The 19,049-nt window shown below is 32.1% G+C and overlaps 1 protein-coding gene and 1 pseudogene across 1 annotated transcript; both read left to right on the top strand.

Moving 5' to 3' along the window:
- The window catches only part of LOC125424198 (probable LRR receptor-like serine/threonine-protein kinase At4g29180), a 46,708-nt pseudogene extending 36,630 nt beyond the window's left edge, over positions 1-10,078 (top strand).
- Positions 10,079-15,487: 5,409 nt separating this feature from the next.
- On the top strand, positions 15,488-18,046 carry LOC107427354 (uncharacterized). The gene is made up of 3 exons (XM_016037736.4): positions 15,488-16,209; positions 17,416-17,535; positions 17,873-18,046. Exons 1-3 carry the CDS (start codon positions 15,652-15,654, stop codon positions 17,882-17,884), a joined length of 690 nt encoding a protein of 229 aa, XP_015893222.3. The 5' UTR covers positions 15,488-15,651; the 3' UTR covers positions 17,885-18,046.
- The last annotated feature ends 1,003 nt before the right edge of the window (positions 18,047-19,049 follow it).

Raw genomic sequence — 19,049 nt, 5'->3', positions numbered from 1 at the left:
AAAAGTTGCTTCATTTCTAATAAGAGACACCTTTCCACTCTGAAGTTGTGTTCTTTTACTAGAACACTGTTTCTTATTATTTTATTTATTTATTTATTTTAAAATAAAATTTCAGTATTTTAAGTGTTATGGTAACTAAATAAATAAATAATATTTATAATTTCTATTCACAAAATTCCTACAATCCCCACATGAATAGAAATTAATGCAAGATGACCATGCAGACACCAGAGAGAGTTTAATGAAAAGAAATTGCATTAAGATATATAGCTTTTTGCCTTGAATCTTCCCTAGTAGATAGTTATCGAGTTTACTATTCGATCAATATGCATAATGCTTTAAATTATCAACTTTTGATGTAAATTGAGACAACAACCAACATACAATTCTTTTTCTGCACAAAATTTATTCTCATTGTTGTGTTCATTTTGGCATTGAACAACCTAGTTTTCATAAGTATTTTGGAGAATTATGCCTTTTATAATTCTCATAGAAGGGGCCCCACTTATACACTTATATAGGTGACTGTTTATAAGAAATATCCTGCCATATTTCACTTGGATTTCCAAGATATAGATATCATTAAAAGCATAGCTTATCCTAATAACACGCTGTAGGCAATACTGTTTCACCTTAGTAATGGGAAGAAGTATTTTCTCTTTTAATACTTCATAGTATTTCTTGTGAATCATACATACTTACGTTGTGCCATTGAACCTAGACCTTGGAATCACCATTTAGCTAGGTTGGGTTTCCTTTTATGATGATTCATTAGATTTAGGCTTTAATCCCATTCCCCTCGATGATTTATAAACTTGCTCTCTAGACAAACCTTTAGTAAGTTGATCTGCTAGGTTGTTTTTTGATTTTACATATTCAATATTTATGATTCCATTAGAGAGAAGTTGTCAAACAGCATTATGTTTTCGATGTATATGTCGAGATTTACCATTATACATATTATTTAGTGCTCTACCAGTTGCTGATTGACTACCACAATGAATACATATAGCAGGCATTGGCTTTGACCAATTTGGAATATCTTCTAAAAAATTTCTAAGCCATTTAGCTTCTTCTCCAACTTATCTAAAGATATAAATTCAGATTCCATAGTTGATCTCGCAATACAAGTCTGTTTTGAAGACTTCCAAAACACAGCAGCACCTCCAAGTGTAAATACATATCCACTTGTGGACTTTGAGTCTTTTGTGTCTAATATCCAATTAGCATCACAATATCCTTCTAACACAATGAGATATCTTGTATAGTTTAGCCCATATGTCATTGTATATCATAAGTAATTCAAAACTCTAATCGACACTTTCCAATGATCTTTATTTGGGTTACTAGTAAGTCTACTTAACTTATTAACAGCATAAGCTATATACATTAGGCTCCCTATAATTCTAGAGTATTCCAATTGATATACACTTATGACCATGATTTTTAGCTAGGTGTAAAGTTATGTCAACAGGAGTTTTTGCTGGACCTCCATCATACTTATCAAATTTCTCAAGTACATTTTTAATGTAATGAGATTGTGACAGAACTATTCCATCTGATGTCTTAGTAATTTTAATACCTAAAATCACATCAGCTTCACCTAGATCTTTCATATCAAACTTATCAGTCAACATCTTTTTAGTAGCTTTAATAATTTCCACATTGCTACCTATTATTAGCACGTCATCTACGTATAAGCAAATGATGACATAACCTTTTTGAATGCTTTTATAATATACACATTTATTACACTCATTAATTTTGAACCCATTTGTCATCATTACATTATCAAATTTCTCATGCCATTGTTATGATGCTTGTTTTAATCCATACAATGACTTAACCAGTTTGCACACTTTCTTTTCTTGTCCTAGAACTATAAACCCCTTTGATTGTTCCATATAGATCTCTTCTTCCAGATTTCCATTTAAAAAAAAAAAAGAAACAGTTTTTACATCCATTTGATGTATTTCAAGATTATACAAAGCTACTATTGCAATCAAAATTCGAATTGATGTAATTCTAGTTACTGGTGAATAAGTATCAAAATAGTCTAAGTCTTTCTTTGGCTTGTAACCTTTAGCCACCAGTCTAGCTTTGTTTTTATCAATGGTACTATCTGGTTTTAATTTCCTTTTAAAAATCTATTTATAACCCAACGATTTAGTATTAGGTGGAAGATCTACCAACTCCCATGTATGGTTTTGCATTATGGAATCAATTTCATTATCAATTGCTTCCTTCCAAAATGAAGCTTCAGGAATTGACATTGCTTCTTTGAAGGTTTGAGGTTCATTTTCCAACAAATAAGTCATAAAATTAGGACCAAATTACTTAAGTGTTTTAGTTCTCTTACTATATCTTAGTTTATCATCTTTCCCTTCATTTGTATCTTTTTAAGTTTGATTACTAGTAACCATATCCTCGTAAGACCTTTTTAGTGAACTATCCATTTTTTCCTATTTTGTAAGGAAAAATATCTTCAAAGAAATATACAGTTTTCAAATCTATAACCATGTTCACGTGTATGTCAAGAATATCATATTTATACACCAAAAATTGATATGCACTACTATTGTGTGCAAAGCAAAAGAAAATACAATTAATAGTTTTAGGTCCTATTTTGACCTTTTTAGGAAAAGGTATTGCAACTTTAGCAAGACATCCCCACATTTTCATGTACTTATATGTAGATTTTCAACCTTTGTAGGTTTTCAACCTTTTCATAACTCATATGGTATTTTATCTAATTTCTTATGAGGTAACTTATTTAGAATTATATTAGAAGTCAATAAAGCTTCTTCCAACAAATTTTGTGGTAAACCAAACATAAGCAATGAGGAATTCATCATTTCTTTTAAAGTATGACTTTTCGTTTGGCTAAACCATTTTGTTGTGGTGAATAAGGAGCGGTCATTTGGTGTATAATACCATGTTCTAACAGAATTCCTCAAAATGTAATTCATACTTTCTTCCTCTATCACTCCTCAAAGTTTTTATTTTCTTGCTTAGTTGATTTTCTACCTCATTTTTATAATGTTTAAACATTTCAATTGCTTCATCTTTGCTTTGCAATAAATAAACATAACAATATCTTGTACAATCATTTATAAAAGTAATAAAATACTTTTTTCCACCTTTAGTTTGTATATATTTTAAATCACATGCATCAATATGGATTAATTCTAGAGGTTCTGTACTCCTTTGCACATTTTGAAATGGGGTTCTAGTTAATTTAGCTTCTACATATTTTTCACATTTATGATTAGAGTCAATCTCAAATTTAGATAATAAGCCCATATTCATTAATTTGCATAGTGCATCATAATTTACATGTCCCAACCTACCATGCCATAAATTAAATGACTCCACAATATAAGTAGAAGACTTAATGTTATTATTATTAATAGGAGGTACAATAGTCATTACATTCATTTTAAATAGACCATCAGTCAAATATCTCTTTCCCACATACGTATTTTTAATGAGTACAAATTTATCAGCCACAAAGACTAACTTAAATCCATTTTTGCTAAGCAAAGATCCAGAAATTAGATTATTTCTTATTTCAGGTACATGAAGAACATTGTTGAGAGTAAGCTCCTTGCTGGATGTCATCTTCAGAACTATTTTTCTTTGGCCTTCAACCTTAGATGTTGAGGAATTTACTATATATAGATGTTCTCCTGTGTCCACACCATGATAAGTAGTAAACACGTTTCTATTGGAACATATGTGTCTAGTAGCACCTATGTCTACCCACCACTCTTTGTTATTACAAACCAAATTCACTTCAGAAATCACAGCGCAAGATTCATTCATTTCTTCTATGTCAATTGACAATTTATCTTCCTCTATATTCTTGTAGTTACTTTGTGCTTTCTGATTTTTACATTCATTAGCAAGATGACCTTGCCTGTTGCACATAAAGCATTTCCCTTTGAATTTCTTTGCATTCCCTTGGCTTTTATTTTGCCCAGAATACTTTCTTTTTTTCCCATTTTTTTGTCCATTCTTAATCACATTGCTTTGGCCTCCAGGTAATGAGTTTTAATATGCTTTTCAGAGCTTCGATTGTCTTCTTCAACTCTAAGATGAACAATTAGATCATCAATACTCATTTCTTTAGGATTGTGCTTTAAATAGTTCTTAAAATCTTTCCAAGAAGGTGGCCACTTTTCTATAACAGCAGCAACTTGAAAAGATTCACTTAAAGTCATCTTTTCAGCATGTATTTCATGAAGAATCAATTGGAGTTCTTATACTTGGTTCATAAGATTTTTAGAGTCTACCATAAAATTTAGAAACCTTCCAAACACAAATTTCTTCATGTCAGCATCCTTAGTTTTATACTTCTTATCCAAGCATTCCAAAGTTCTTTGGAAGTCTCAATTGGACTATACACACTATATAGTGTGTTGTCCAAACCATTGAGGATGTAGTTCTTGCATAGAAAATCTCCATGTTTCCATGCATCCACGGCTGCTACAGTTGTCCTATCTGTCTCATTCTCATTAAGGAAGGGAGCCTTCTCATTCAAAATTTTGCCAAATTCAGAGTTGTGAGATACAAGAGCATTTTTTGTTGTCATCTTTTAAAATTGCACCATTGAACTTTTCGGGCTTCTCTCTATGATACACATGAGCAGGAATCGAATTTTGGCTTGTATTTGCTATTTGTCTACTAATGAAAGTTACAAACCAAGTTACTTTCAAAAGTACACTTTAAAAATTTTGCATAAAATAAAGTAACCAAAATTATAATAAGCAAACTAAAGATTCAATAATCAAAATATATAAATGAATCGGAAGAACGATTACATAGATTAAAAACCAATAGATTCTAAATCTAATCAATTGAAAGTCATAACCATTGAAAATAAAAGGCAATTTTATATAAATGTAATCACCAAGGGACATATATCTAACATCAATATGTATTAACCAATAATAAAGCATATAGAGAATAGAATTGAATGTAAATAAAATTTTCAGATCTATGAATATATATATATATATATACACAATTCTATCAAAGAAAATCAATTAAAACATAAAACTGAAACTAACAAGAAACCATTGAAGACATTAAATTCACAGCACTAACTGATGTCAAACAATGATGATATATATATATACATATATATGCATATAATTGTTTATGATAAGTGAATCGAATTGCACATTGCCAATTGATTGGTAAACACTATACTTATTTATGATAAAAGAATCGGAGAAGATAAAACAGAAACAAGATATTTAAATATGTATATATGAGCCAATTAAAAGAAAAATAGAGAGTAACATGTTTCAATTGGCAATTAAAAGAAAAATAGAGAGTAACACATTTCAATTGGCAATTAGTACAAATAAGAATTGATTTAAAGAAAGAAAGAATGGAAACTGAATAAATTAATCAATTTAAAACTATATATATATATATATATGAAGGCAAATAAAATAGAAGGTACGAATAATATATATGTGTATATATAAATGACTAAGGATGTGCATATAAAAGAAAGAACCCAAAATGCAGAGAACTCTAAATGAACAGGAGGTAAAAATGTATATATAAAATTGAGTTAAAACTGAAAACTACTGGTAATAATAATGAAATAAATATAAAACTAACCGGATAGATTTCAAACATAAGAATTAACAGTAGAATATAGGAAATTTGTCTTAAGATTGTTATCCTAAATAAGGCTTTCTACTGCTAAATACATAAATATCAAATACATATGTAAGAAGAAGATGATAGAAAAACCTATTAGTCGAGGCAAGAATTTGATTCTTTGGTCTTAAGATAATTTTCGCCCCGCATTGGTACTGAACGGTCTAATAGATAGCGAATGTCTCCCAAGATACAATGATTACTTTTTGAGAGTAGTGGCACTCCAAATTCTCAGAAACAACGAACAATTTTTGTGTTTCACTCTCTCTCTGTTTTTTATATGAATGAATGATGAAAACAAAACAACGAATATTTCTTTCGGTTCTTATGTTTAAGCCATATAAATTATTGTTATTATAGGAAAGATTATACTTATATGAAGAAACTCAATGCTTCAGAATTTACAAAGCTTTAAAAGTTACTTCGTTTCCAATAAAAAGCACATTTTCATTCTGAAGTCGTATTCTTTCACTAGAATACTGTTTCTTATTATTTTATTTATTTTAAAATAAAATTCTAGTATTTTAAATATTATGGCAACTAAATAAATAAATAATTTTTATAATTTTTATTCACAAAATTCCTACATATAACACGGACAGGAAAGTAGCCAAGACTTACAAATAGAGGTGCTTGCTTCAATTAAAAAAGAAAATCTTAAGCAAAGTTTTTTAACAATGCGTTAATGTAAAATGTGCATGCTTACTAATCGTCATAATTAACTAGTAATATCATTCAAATCATCTTCCAATCTTTGATATAGTGTCATAATTGTATATCTCAACTTAAAATCACCAAAAATGAACAAAACATCATGATTTTCACTCCCCATTCTCTTGTTTTTTTCTTTTACTTTTTTTTTTTTTGAGGTTTCCTTGAATGAAGCGAAATTAGAGTTCTTTTAACTCGACAAAAATAAAAATGGAAAAACTCACCAAGATCCAAAATTATTAAAAGAATTTATGTTTTCACCTTCTTTTCTTCTTCTCATTTTCCTTCGTTCTCTCTTCTTTGATGTATAATACAAAATAATATTTTTTAGTACTATTAAAAGTATTGTTTCTATTTATTTATTTATTTATTTATAATACGAATTAAATTGAGTGGACTTTAGCCCTCCCTAGACCAAGGACTACAACTTCCTTGACTCTGTGGTTTTCAAATGTCTATGTATACGGTATGATTTTATTCTTCATTGAATTTATATAGGGCATAGAATAAGCCTTCATCCATGGAAAATATCACAACTATATATATATATATATATATATATTTGTAGTTTATGCTTCTTGTTAGACTATATATAGTTTTATATAAAAAATAAAAAAATAAAAAAATAATCTGGAGTAGAGCAAGCTAAAAGTAGAAGGTGTGAAATTTTGTTTTGGATGCTTGTAGCGGGGGAAAAAGTGAATAAGAAACCAGGAAAGACAATAGCAATAAAGAAGATCCAGTTTACTCATGAGGAGATTCTAGAGATTACCAGCAGATCTGAAAAGGTGATAGGGAAAGGAGGATTTGGGATAGTGTACCATGGCTACATGAAGGATGGCAATGAAGTTGCAGTGAAAATGCTTTCTCCATTATCATCTCAAGGACCTAGGGAATTCAAAACAGAAGTTCATACTCAATAACTCGTTCAATGGGACTTTAGGTTTCCTATGAGAAAGAACTTAAATTAAGGGTTTATATCATTTTAACTCCTAAACAAGGATAATTTTCTATTTTTCCCTTCATATTATAAAATTTTTGTATTTGCCCCAAAACTATTGTTTTTATGTCAATTGACCAAATATTTTCAACAGATGAATCTGAAGAAATTAATTGTACATAATCTATATAAGGTAACCTTGTTTGGAAACAATATGATATTGTATGTTACTAATTTGTATAATTTATATATGTAAATTGGTCAAAAATATTAATTAAGTATTGCATGGTTAGACTAAAATGATACAAAAATAATAGTTTGAGAATAAAATGATATCAACCTTTAAATTAGTTAATGCAAGACAAATATATCTATATATAAGTAGCTAGTTAATGATCTAATAACTAAACTGCCGTTGGACTGGTTCAGGCTGAGCTGCTGATAAGGATTCATCATAGAAACTTGGTCTCATTTGTTGGATACTGCGATGATGCCGATGATCATTTGGCGCGTATCTATGAGTACATGGCTAATAGCAACCTTAAAGAATATCTTTCAGGTATTAATTAATTAATAATGCTACATTATTGCGACGATTATATCCTATAAATGGTTTTCAGTTTTTTTCTTTCATGTTTATAATTGTTTAAGAAGTTTAATAAACTCTAATTATCACTAACACTAACAAGTATTTAAAACTAAAATTACACCTAATTAAGCTTTGTTTTTTCTTTTTCTTTTTGAAATCACACATAATTAAATTGGAAAAAAAAACGATGCATTACCAAATCACATATAATTAATTTGTTTACTTAACGTGATATTTGGGTTTTGTAGAGAAACGTTCGGAATTGAAATGGGAAACGAGGCTACGCATAGCAATAGATGCTGCACAAGGTTAGTTAATATTTAGGGCAAATCATATTTCTACAAAATCAGTTTAACCTTTCCTTTCATATATACATATATAGAAACACCCATATATAAAGAGAGGAAGTAGTTTAGCATCACTGGATGCTCAAAACAAAGTAGGAGCAGTGTTTTTAACAGATCAAAGCTGTATACGTATATATTTATATACATCAATGCTATTATAAGTGATGTCACTCACTAAAAGGAGGGTGACAAGTATTTATCGTTGTCCAATCTACACAATTACATGTATTCAAACCATGATTACATATAACCATGTGCAATTGGACAGTCTTCCCCACAAAAAGTTAGGCAACATTGCCTATATTAGCAAAATTATATATATATATATATATATATATATATATTATACAATGGCCTTCAAGTAAAAATATTATCAATTTAAGGTAAGCTCAATCATTTAAAGTCGTTGGATTATATAGATATAATGTGACATATTACTAGATTATATGTAATCACACAAATCCAACGGCTCAAAATGATTGATCTCATTTATCTTCAACTTTTTAAATTAAAGATATCCTTCCTTCTTAAAGTTGAAAATGTCCTTAAATGAACCAAATTGTGAACATATATAAATTTATGCAAATTTAATAAAATTGGATATGGGGGACAGGTCTAGAGTACCTGCATCATGGATGCAAGCCACCAATTGTACATAGAGATGTGAAGGCAGCAAACATACTTTTAACCCAAAACATAGAAGCTAAAATAGCAGATTTTGGACTTTCTAAAGTATTTCCCAGTGACAGGGACTCTGATCATGTGGAAACCACGGTTATGGGCACAGCAGGGTATCTTGACCCAGAGTAAACGACTTAACTTTCAACTACTTTATTTTCGATAAAGATCTACTATATCATCATTTTTCTCCATTAACAATATGAAACCACTTATAAAAAAAATAAACAAATAAAATAAAATAAAAAACCTGGAGTCTATATATCATTTTTTTTTATTTTTATCGAAATAGGTTTTATATCATTGGTAAGATATGTAGCAATAGAATCCGAAAAATGAAAACAAAAGATTCCATATTTTATGCCATACTGATGTAAAGATATTCTTTCTTTCTTCAATAGGTATGAAAAAAACAAAAAATAATGCAACAATTGATATTTAAATATTGTTTTATAAAAAATTATTAATTAATGGAACTTATTAAGTTTTAGTTGGTAAAATGTTTGAATGGACAAATAACAGTTTGACAAGCAGTGGTAATGAGAAGTGCCTCCATACCGGTTCAAAATCAAGTATCATGCTTCTGTAATGGAGTAAATTTAATTTCCATTAATTAATATTGTTAGCAATTAAGTATTTCATGAATTGATCCATGTATTAAATAATTGTTGCATGCATATATGTAGGTACTACACTAGTCATCTGTTGAACGAGAAAAGTGATGTTTATAGTTTTGGTGTGGTTCTGTTAGAGCTAATCACTGGCCAAACTGCGGTCATTCAAAGCAATAACGAGCAATTCACACACATAAACATAAGAAATTGGGTGGTTCCTAAGCTTCAACAAGGAGATATAGCAACAATTGCTTATGGGAAGTTGCAACAACATTTTGAGGTGAAGTCTGTTAGGAAAGCTTTCCAAGTAGCAATGGCATGCACAAATTTCGCCTCCATTCATAGGCCCACCATGGGTTCTGTACTGGCAGAGCTTAAACTGTGTTTGGAAATGGAGTTATTTAGAGGTGGAGATCAGAGATCAGAGATGTCAATAGCAACAAATGGTCCTGGCATGTATCTCACAAGTAATGATGATTCTGTAAATGCTCAATCCATGACTGCTCCATTTCCAAGGTAGTGAAGCTTCTTAGATTAATTTACTGGTTGAAAAAGAAAACTGATCGGATCAAATTTGTCATAAAGATTTTGGTATTTTTGGTTTGGAACTTTGCTTCTCTTTTAACTCCATTTATCTTCTTAATTTAAATGTTTATTTTCCTCGTTTTGTTCCTAGCTAGTGTTGTACTATAGATGCATGTGAACTTTTATAACATTTACAAAAGTCAAAAATTTCACAGAAAATGTCCATATGATCAATTATGATCAGTAAATTTGTATTTTGGCATTTAAATCATGTTATACTAATAAGTGAACAATGCATTAACTTGTGTTTGCATGCGTGGGAAGATGAAGAGTCATGCATGCAAGATCTGGCCACATGTCATGTTATGTTATATGTATTTGAAAAAAAAATTGTTATCCAATAACATGACACCTCATTTTAGTATTTTTATAAATAATAATTAACAATTAAATTAATCATTTATCATTCATGGTCATAGATACTTATCATATATATTGAAATTTTCTTAAAAAATAAAATTATTCTAGGTTTGGATAGCTTTACAATGAGGAAATTATGAGGATTGAATCTTACAATGTAAGAAAATAGAGTTGAAAATGAATTGTCAGGACCCGTCCAAAATTCCTCACCGGAACCCTAGACAAGCCCTAATCCCAGGGAAACCCTACCGGACCCTCCAATGGAAAATCCGGCAGAACCTCCCCTAAGGGATGGACTTACCACAAATTTCCTGCACTGAAAACACACTTCTATATTCATCCCCTTATTCCTCCCACAATACTACAAGTTGATTCCACAAATTTACAGCACTTCAAATGAACAACAGTAGTCCAGTGCATAATTAATACATAAGTGTCCAATACAGTATACAGAGCTTCATGAATTACTATTAAACATAGAATACAACAAGAGTGAAAGAAGTATTACAACTGCAATAAAAGATGGCAAAGGTTCTTCTCGAACTAAGACAGCGATGAAGATCAAGTCCGCTCCGGATGAATACCGACAAACCTGGTACCTAGAGGAACAGAATTTAAAAATATGAGATGCTAATCATCTCAGTGAGTGACCCTCTCTACTATACAGTTATAATACCACGGTAATAAAGTAGATAACTAATAATTAATTGGAAATAATAATTTCTCTCAAAACCCTTACAATTCTCTCGGTTGGAAAAGTTCTCCTTTTAAAACCTTTTCACAAAACCCTTTATTCTTATTCCCCGAAAACCACGACATCAATTCATTCAAATGAATATCAAATAAAATATAATAAGTCAAGCATCCAAAATTTATAATTAAAAAAAATTAATTTATTGAATAATTAAGTAAAAGGAAAATTAAACCAATTTAAAATCCCCATTCGAATAAATACCAAAAGCAGTATTAATTATATTTTTAATTCCAATACAATTTCAAAATATTTATTTTAAAATCTCAGTTCTAAAAATCACTTGATGCACCCACTATATACCAGTGGCGCCAACAATACCCAGCGTCCCAAGGTACCACCAGACAGGAGGTTATAGAGAGAAACCGGCATACGGTCGCATGGCGTCCCACCGTGCCGCTGCAAACAGGTGTCCCGGCCATGGAAGGGCGGCCTACCGTCATCCGATGGCAAACACAGGACAACCCCATAAAATCACCTGCGCACTACTCACACCCACCTGTGCGCTAATCACATCCGTGTGCACACTAACCATATCACATATAAACAGAACATCAATACATGTATGGTGCATCTAAAAATCATAAATCAATACATCTCAAAATTTCAAATTTTCCATAAACATACCGGGTTTATTCCATCCAATTAAACCAGTAAATTTTCCACAATATCTTTATAATCATCGCCATAAATTCCATGATTTTCAAATCCACCAACTCCCAAATCCACCAATTTAAATATTCAAATTTTTCCAATGGCATAAATATTTTTTGAAATATAATAAATTGAATTACATAATATTCCATGGCATACTTATAAAAATTGAAGTCACCAACATAAACAAATATTTTCCTTGAAATATTTGAAAATCAAATCATGCCCAAAATAATGTTAAAACCACAAGAATTTCATATATAATTGAATTCCAAAATTCTCAATACCATAAAATAATTTTCACATGGCATAAATTTATATAATGCATATTTTCTTTAATCAAAATAAATCCACCAAAAATTTCCACAATAAATCAATTAAATATTTGACACATGGAATATAAATTTCAAATATTCAAATCACACATAATATTCACAAATTTAATTTCCGAAATTAATTTGAAGGTGGGTCACTAACCTGGAGCACGTAATTAACCTAAGATCCTCCATGGGATCAATTCCACGACTCACCCGTGCTCCTAGAACACAATTCACACACAGTCAAATAAATTAATATTTTATTCGGGTAAATAATACCCGGTACCCGGGGGGTTAAACACAAACGTTAACCAAAATTGTCGAATAATATACCGAATCGAAGCTTGTGGAACGAGGATCGCATTACCGGTCTCCATTGACCCCAATCCCGCCGGTGGTGGCCGGAATTTGACTGGAAAGCTTTGGCATGTTTTGATCTCCTCGTATCTCGTAAACCGCTTCGAATTTTGGAAATTGGAGGCCATATTTGAACTCAAAGGACCCAAAATAGGGGGAGAAGGGTGTCAATTTGGACTAGGCTGGCCGGAAAACACAAGAAAAGAGGAGAGAGAAAATTTTCGGCCGGCGGCTTCTCCGGCCCGATCTGGGCGTGTCTGACGGCCAATGACCGTGAAATTTTACTGCCGAGCTCGCCTCCTCCCTCCGCTCATCACTGGCTGGCGCATGTAGCAAGGTGGTGGCCGGAAACGAAGAAACGGCGACGGCCCGAGAGGAAGAAGGAAAGGAAAGGAAGAAGAAGGAGGAAGAAGAAGAAGAAAGAAGAAGAGGCTTGGGTGGTGTTTTCCCACGTGGGGGAAAAGAAAAGAAAAAAAAAAGAAAAAAGAAAAGAAAAAGAAAGAGAAAGAAAATAATATTAAAAATAATATTATTATATAAAATAACAATAAAATAATTTGGTATTAAACATGGTCGACATGTGGCATTTCACCATGGTGACACATGGTCACATTTATCAAGTCACATGTGGCACATCGTTACACGTTTAAAAATAATATTAAAATAATATAGTATTTGAAAAACTCTATAGGTCTATAACTTTCAAACCACATGTCCAAATCGGACGTGCCACTAGTCTACGGACTCGTATCGAAAAGTACTTCACAACCATGCATGAGTCAAAGCTCAACTTTGCATGAATAAAAAGTCAACTCTGGCACCCTTGGACAATTTGGACCCCAACTTGTTTTGTTCATAACTTTCAAACCGTAGCTCCGTTTTTTACGTGCTAATAGTCTATGAACTCGTGCCAACGTGTACTTCGTAACGGTACCTCAGTCAACCTAAAATTCCATCCGAGTTAAAAAGTCAACTTTTAACCCCATGATCAACGGTCAAAGTCAAAGTCAACGGTCAACGATCAAAGTTGGAAAATTTTCATTGTACTTTGGAACGGAGTGTTACAGAATCTTCCAAAAAATATATCATTTTAAAATTTTTTAATAAAATAGTTTTTAATATTTTATTAAAAGATAATTTTGTCCTCAATTTTTAAAATACAAATTAATTAATTACTTATAAGTCCTAAATATCCTTATACAAACCAAGCACTCTAAAAAATAATTTAAAAAACTTGGATCCTAGGAAATTAATTCTCAATAAAAAAATTATCAAAAATTTATTTTTTTTTTTAAATTTTGACACTTCTCAAACTAAGTGTTAGATTTCAAACTGCAAATTATAAATTCAGTATTATCAAATAATTATCCAATTAGAATATATATATATATATATATATACACTAATTAATCTAAACTTACATACATAATAAAAAATTAAACATTCTTCCTTCTATCATAACGTACAAATATATATTACTACTCTACAAGGTAACAAAACAGAAACATTGGAATTGGGTTTCGAGAAGACTAGGCAAGTTTTTCTTTTTTTCATTTCTTTTCTTTTTGTTTCTCCAAATGTCCAATAAGCATATAAAGATGGATAAATTGTGTCAATTCTTTTTATTTTCTTGTTGCTTTTGTATATTGAAAAGGAAATTGAGGAGTTATTTCAGCATTGATTAACTATAGATGAGTTTCGTAATTTGAAAGTATATAGAATTCTGTTTTAATTTCAAAAAATATATATTTTGATTTATGAATAATTTTTTTTAAGATTGATGTATGCATGATAGAATTAAACGATTTCAATGAAGTTAATTAATACATGTATATATATTTTTTATTTTATTAATAATTTATTTATATGTACATATATAGATATGTATATATTACTAAAAGTTATGAAAACCCCTGCCCCTATTTTGACAATCCTTGCTCCGTCTCTTAGTCTGTCTATAATTAAGATGGACTTTAACTAAAATGATTATTAGCTATGTTAGTTTATGAATCATATTCATATTTACATTTTGGTTCTTTATTTATTTATTTTGTCACTTTGATATCTAAACTTAAGTTTTAGTGCACTTTAATCCTTAAATTATTTTTTTAATTTAATTAATAATTTATTACAACAAAAAAACATCAAAATTATAAAATCATAGAACCTACGTTATCCTACATGTTATATAATCAAATGTATCGCACATTTTAAAACTGTTAAAAAGTAGATCAAAAATAATTTAAGAATTAAAGTACATTAAAAACTAAAGTTTAAAAATTAAAGTACTCAAAAATAAAGTTCAAGGAGCAAAATACAATTATGAACATAGTTTGATGACTAATAAAGTTTTTTTTTTTTTTTTTGGCGTAAATAAAGACTAGAGTAAATAGATGTAAACATACAATACTTTAGACGATGGAAGTGAACCTAGAATCATTAATGCTTTTTTGTTTTTTTAACAAGAACCATCATTAAGGTTAAAATACAGCAAATAATAAGATAAATAATATAATAATATTTTATTATTTTATATTTGATATTCATTTATTTACTTGTATATTATTTTTTTAACCAACAATATATTAATACATCAATTACCAAAATATATCATATTAATAAATCATTTTGCTACCCCATGTTGTCGATAATTCGGCACCTTTATCAATACTAATACAAAATTATTCATTACCTGAAAAAATAAAAAATTATTTCGAGTCACCTTAATAATAATAAAAATAATCCGTATACTTTTATATTATGGGTTGGGAAGATCTGGGCTTTACCTTTCGATCAGGCTGAAACGTTTGTGAAAGGAAAACTTCAAGCCCACTTAAACATGGGCCCGTTATTTGAACCGGAATGCTGTTAGCTCACCTGCCAGAAGGCGTAACCGCCTCATTTCCTAACCTCAACAAGTCGGTGAATAAAAAGAACTGCCTCTCTAGAATCAGTTTAGCAGAGGACCATCACCAGCCTCATATTCCAACCAATCAAAAGTCTCCAATATACCTACCGACTTATCGCCGTCGTCGTAGAGGATTCAAGCCCCGCCACAGAAAAACGACGATGCCGAAGAAGATGGGAGTCAACAGCAAAGCCGAGGAGGCTAGGGCTCGCAAAGCCACCACCGAAGCCGAGCGCAAAGACCGCGAGGCTCGAGAGAGAGAGGAACGGTACTGGCGCGAAGCCGAGGGCAACAAGTCCCGAGCCGCCAAGAAGCGCGAGGACGAGTCCCAGAAGCGAGCCGAGGCCGCCGCGCGCCGAGCCGAAGCCCGCCGTTTGGCTGAGCTGGAGGAGAAGGAGCTCGAGAAGTCGATGAAGAAGCCCGACAAGAAGGCCGATCGGGTTTCGATCCCCGTGCCGAAGGTTACCGAGGCCGAGCTCAGGCGGCAAAGGGAGGAGGAACAGGCGGCTTTGCAGAAGAAAGCCGATGAGTCGAAGAAGCGGCAGAGCCGGACGGCCGCGGAGGAGGAGTACGAGAGGATGGTGCTGGTGACGAACACGAATCGCGAAGATTCGATCATAGAGGCGAGGACGGTTGAGGATGCGATTGCTCAGATGACCGTCGCTGATAGCTTGCCTGTGGATCGCCATCCTGAGAGGAGGCTTAAGGCATCGTTTAAGGTTCGCTTCTTTTTTCTTTTTCTTTTTTTTTTTTTTTTGCGCTTTTATGCACTGTTCTTCAAATTATATTTTGAATTGTGGAAAATTGTGGCAAATTTGAAGAGATTAGAGACTTCATTAGAGTTTTTAAGAATTGTCCGCATTGTGGATTGGTTTTGAATTGTTTTTTAGGAGTTCCAGTTTCTTCCATTTGATGCTTGAGACTAATGGGGTGTTCATGTAATATGCATTGTTGTGGTGGAAATGGGAGTCTCAGTCTGGGTTCATGAGCATTGGGAAAGAGATAGTTGACATTCCTTGGATATATCTCTACGTAGAATTGTTGGTTAAACAATGAAGATTGTGTCTTTTTAAGTATATGCATAATTGCGTCCTCAGTGAATGAATAGGAATTGGGAGTTCTACTTCCACTTGTTCCAATCAAAAGGTATTCCTTGACAGATTTTGAGCAGAGCATAAACTTGTAAGGTTGAACTGCTGTAGCTGTTTCTCCATTACCACTTGGATTGTTTTACCTCTACCCATTGTTTGATTCAAATGGGTTTCCTGGGAATGTGTGCTTTGGTTAATTGTGTATGTGTTTTTGCCTGATATAGGCATCTGGTTGGTTTTGGTCAGGCTGTGTTCACTAAGCCTTCTAAATGTTTTGTTTTTTTAACTTTTGGATCAAAAGTTTTCAATACACATTGAAGTATCATGCTTTAATGTAATGCTAGACTGAAGTATCGCTGTTATGTGGGCACTTCTCCTGTGTCACTTACAGCTGGTGCTGCCTTTAAAGCTTAGCTTGAAATGTTATTTTCTAATTCATGTTGTTTTTGCTGCCATCTTCATAGTTTTTTTCTTTTTTTTTCTTTTTTTTTTTTCTTTTTTTCTTTTTTTCTTTTTTTGGTTTGGGTTGTTTCTTGTTGTTCTTTATTTACACTTTTGGTGAGAAATATAATGTGATGGTCATTCGTAAATACCCAAGCTTCTTTTTTTTTTTTCTTTTTTTTTTGCCCCCCCCCCCCCCCCCCCCCCTGTCTCTCTCTCGAAGTCATAATGAACTTCAATGAAGTTTTTGATAGATCTATCCATGGATAGGATGTACTTACTATACTGTTAGTGATAAGTCAATCTTTAACTGTCAGTCTTTTTACAAACGGGATCCTGAAGTTTCTCTCTTGTCTATGTTGTTTATTTGATTGATTTTTGTATTACTTATAGGCTTTTGAAGAAGCTGAGCTTCCAAAGGTGAAGGAAGAGAAGCCAGGTCTTACTCACAATCAATACAAGGACATGATATGGAAGCTATGGAAGAAATCTCCTGACAATCCTCTTAATCAGGTGTGCTTTTGGTTCAATTTCATCGGCAATTGTCTTGAGATGATTCTGAAATTTGGTTTTGTAATCTCATTTTTTCTATCTTCAGCCTTTCTTGAGTCAATAATGTTTGCGATCTTTTATTCCTTCTCTTACTTTACTAAACTTTCTTATGGTGGGTTAACCTGCTTACCTCTGTTGAATTTTCCTCAAATTATTTATGGTTTTACTTTCTTGGAAAGCTCAGTTTCAGTAAATATTATCAAAAGGCATCATTCTCAAATATCTATATCAATAACTTATTAGTTAGGTATCTGTTTTCTACTTTAAAGTCACCTTAATTTGTACTTTTCATTTGCAGGTTGCTGAGTGATTTCTTTATCTCAACATAGCAGCCCTTGTGGTTATTTGTCGATCGCACTTTAACATGGTGTGTGCTTGTAGTTAACGACATAGCATGTGGTTTCTTCCCTACTGTATTTGTCTCCGCTCAATGAATCGTAAATTAAAATAACAGTGTCCTCTGTTTGGTACTTATCTTGAGCCCAGCTATATCCTTCGTTGCATACAATGGTGCTGGTTATTCTGTGGGTTTATTTCTTGGTTTTTCCAGAGGCATCGACTTATGAATAACTTTGTATATGAGAGAAAAACTTGGTACTTTGCAGAATGATTGGATTAATGAATCATTATGGTCGTTGTCAATAGAATAAAGTTGGCAAATTAATCTTGGATTTGCAACTTGTGTCAATGTACGAATACTGTCTTTTCCTCCTGCTTATTGCTACTTGCTCGGTTAAGGCAAGTACAACATGGCTATAAGTGAAGCATCGATAAATAATAATAATAATAATAATGAAATAAAAAATAAAAAGGACCATGGGAAAGGAAAAATGAAATGTCGATGATAAAAAAATACGAGTACCACATCAGGAAGTGGAGCCCTTAGAAGTTGAAAGACTCCGTTAAGGTGTTTGTTAAGTTGGTAGCTCTGTGAGTGTAGTTCTGCCACAACCAAAGATTGTCCAACAACTGTGCTCTTGATTTAGGTTTTTGTTTGGTGGTAGTCAAGTAAGAAGCTGTTGGTAGCTACGTTAAAGCCGTAGTTGTAAAGGAGCCAATGCTTTGTAAATGAGGTGGTCTTCTTGATTTAATCTGTGAAAGATTAACATTGAAGCATACTTGGGCATTCTGAAAGGATATCAGGTTTATCAATTGGGATTTCAACTGACTTGATAAATTCGAGTATAGCTAGTTTGTTCTACCGATAAGTACACAACGCTGTAGTCCGTCTCTTTGGTGATAGTTTAGATGATACTAACATTTAGGGATGTCAACGGGGCGGGGCGGGGTCGGTTTTTAAAATCCCGTTCCCGTCCCCGCGGGGAATTTTACATCCCATCCTCGCGATTTTTCCCGTTTCTTTAGGTGCGGGGCGAGATCGGGGATTTTGCGGGGCGGGGACGGGGCGGGACGGTTTTCCCCGTTTTGTTTTTTAATTGATATTTTTTTAAAAAATTTATATAAAAAAATTATTT

The sequence above is a fragment of the Ziziphus jujuba genome, chromosome 9 (assembly GCF_031755915.1).
Source record: "Ziziphus jujuba cultivar Dongzao chromosome 9, ASM3175591v1".
NCBI classification, from domain to species: domain Eukaryota; kingdom Viridiplantae; phylum Streptophyta; class Magnoliopsida; order Rosales; family Rhamnaceae; genus Ziziphus; species Ziziphus jujuba.
The sequence above is the reverse complement of the archived record's forward strand: the minus strand, read 5'-3'. Positions and strand labels throughout refer to the sequence as shown.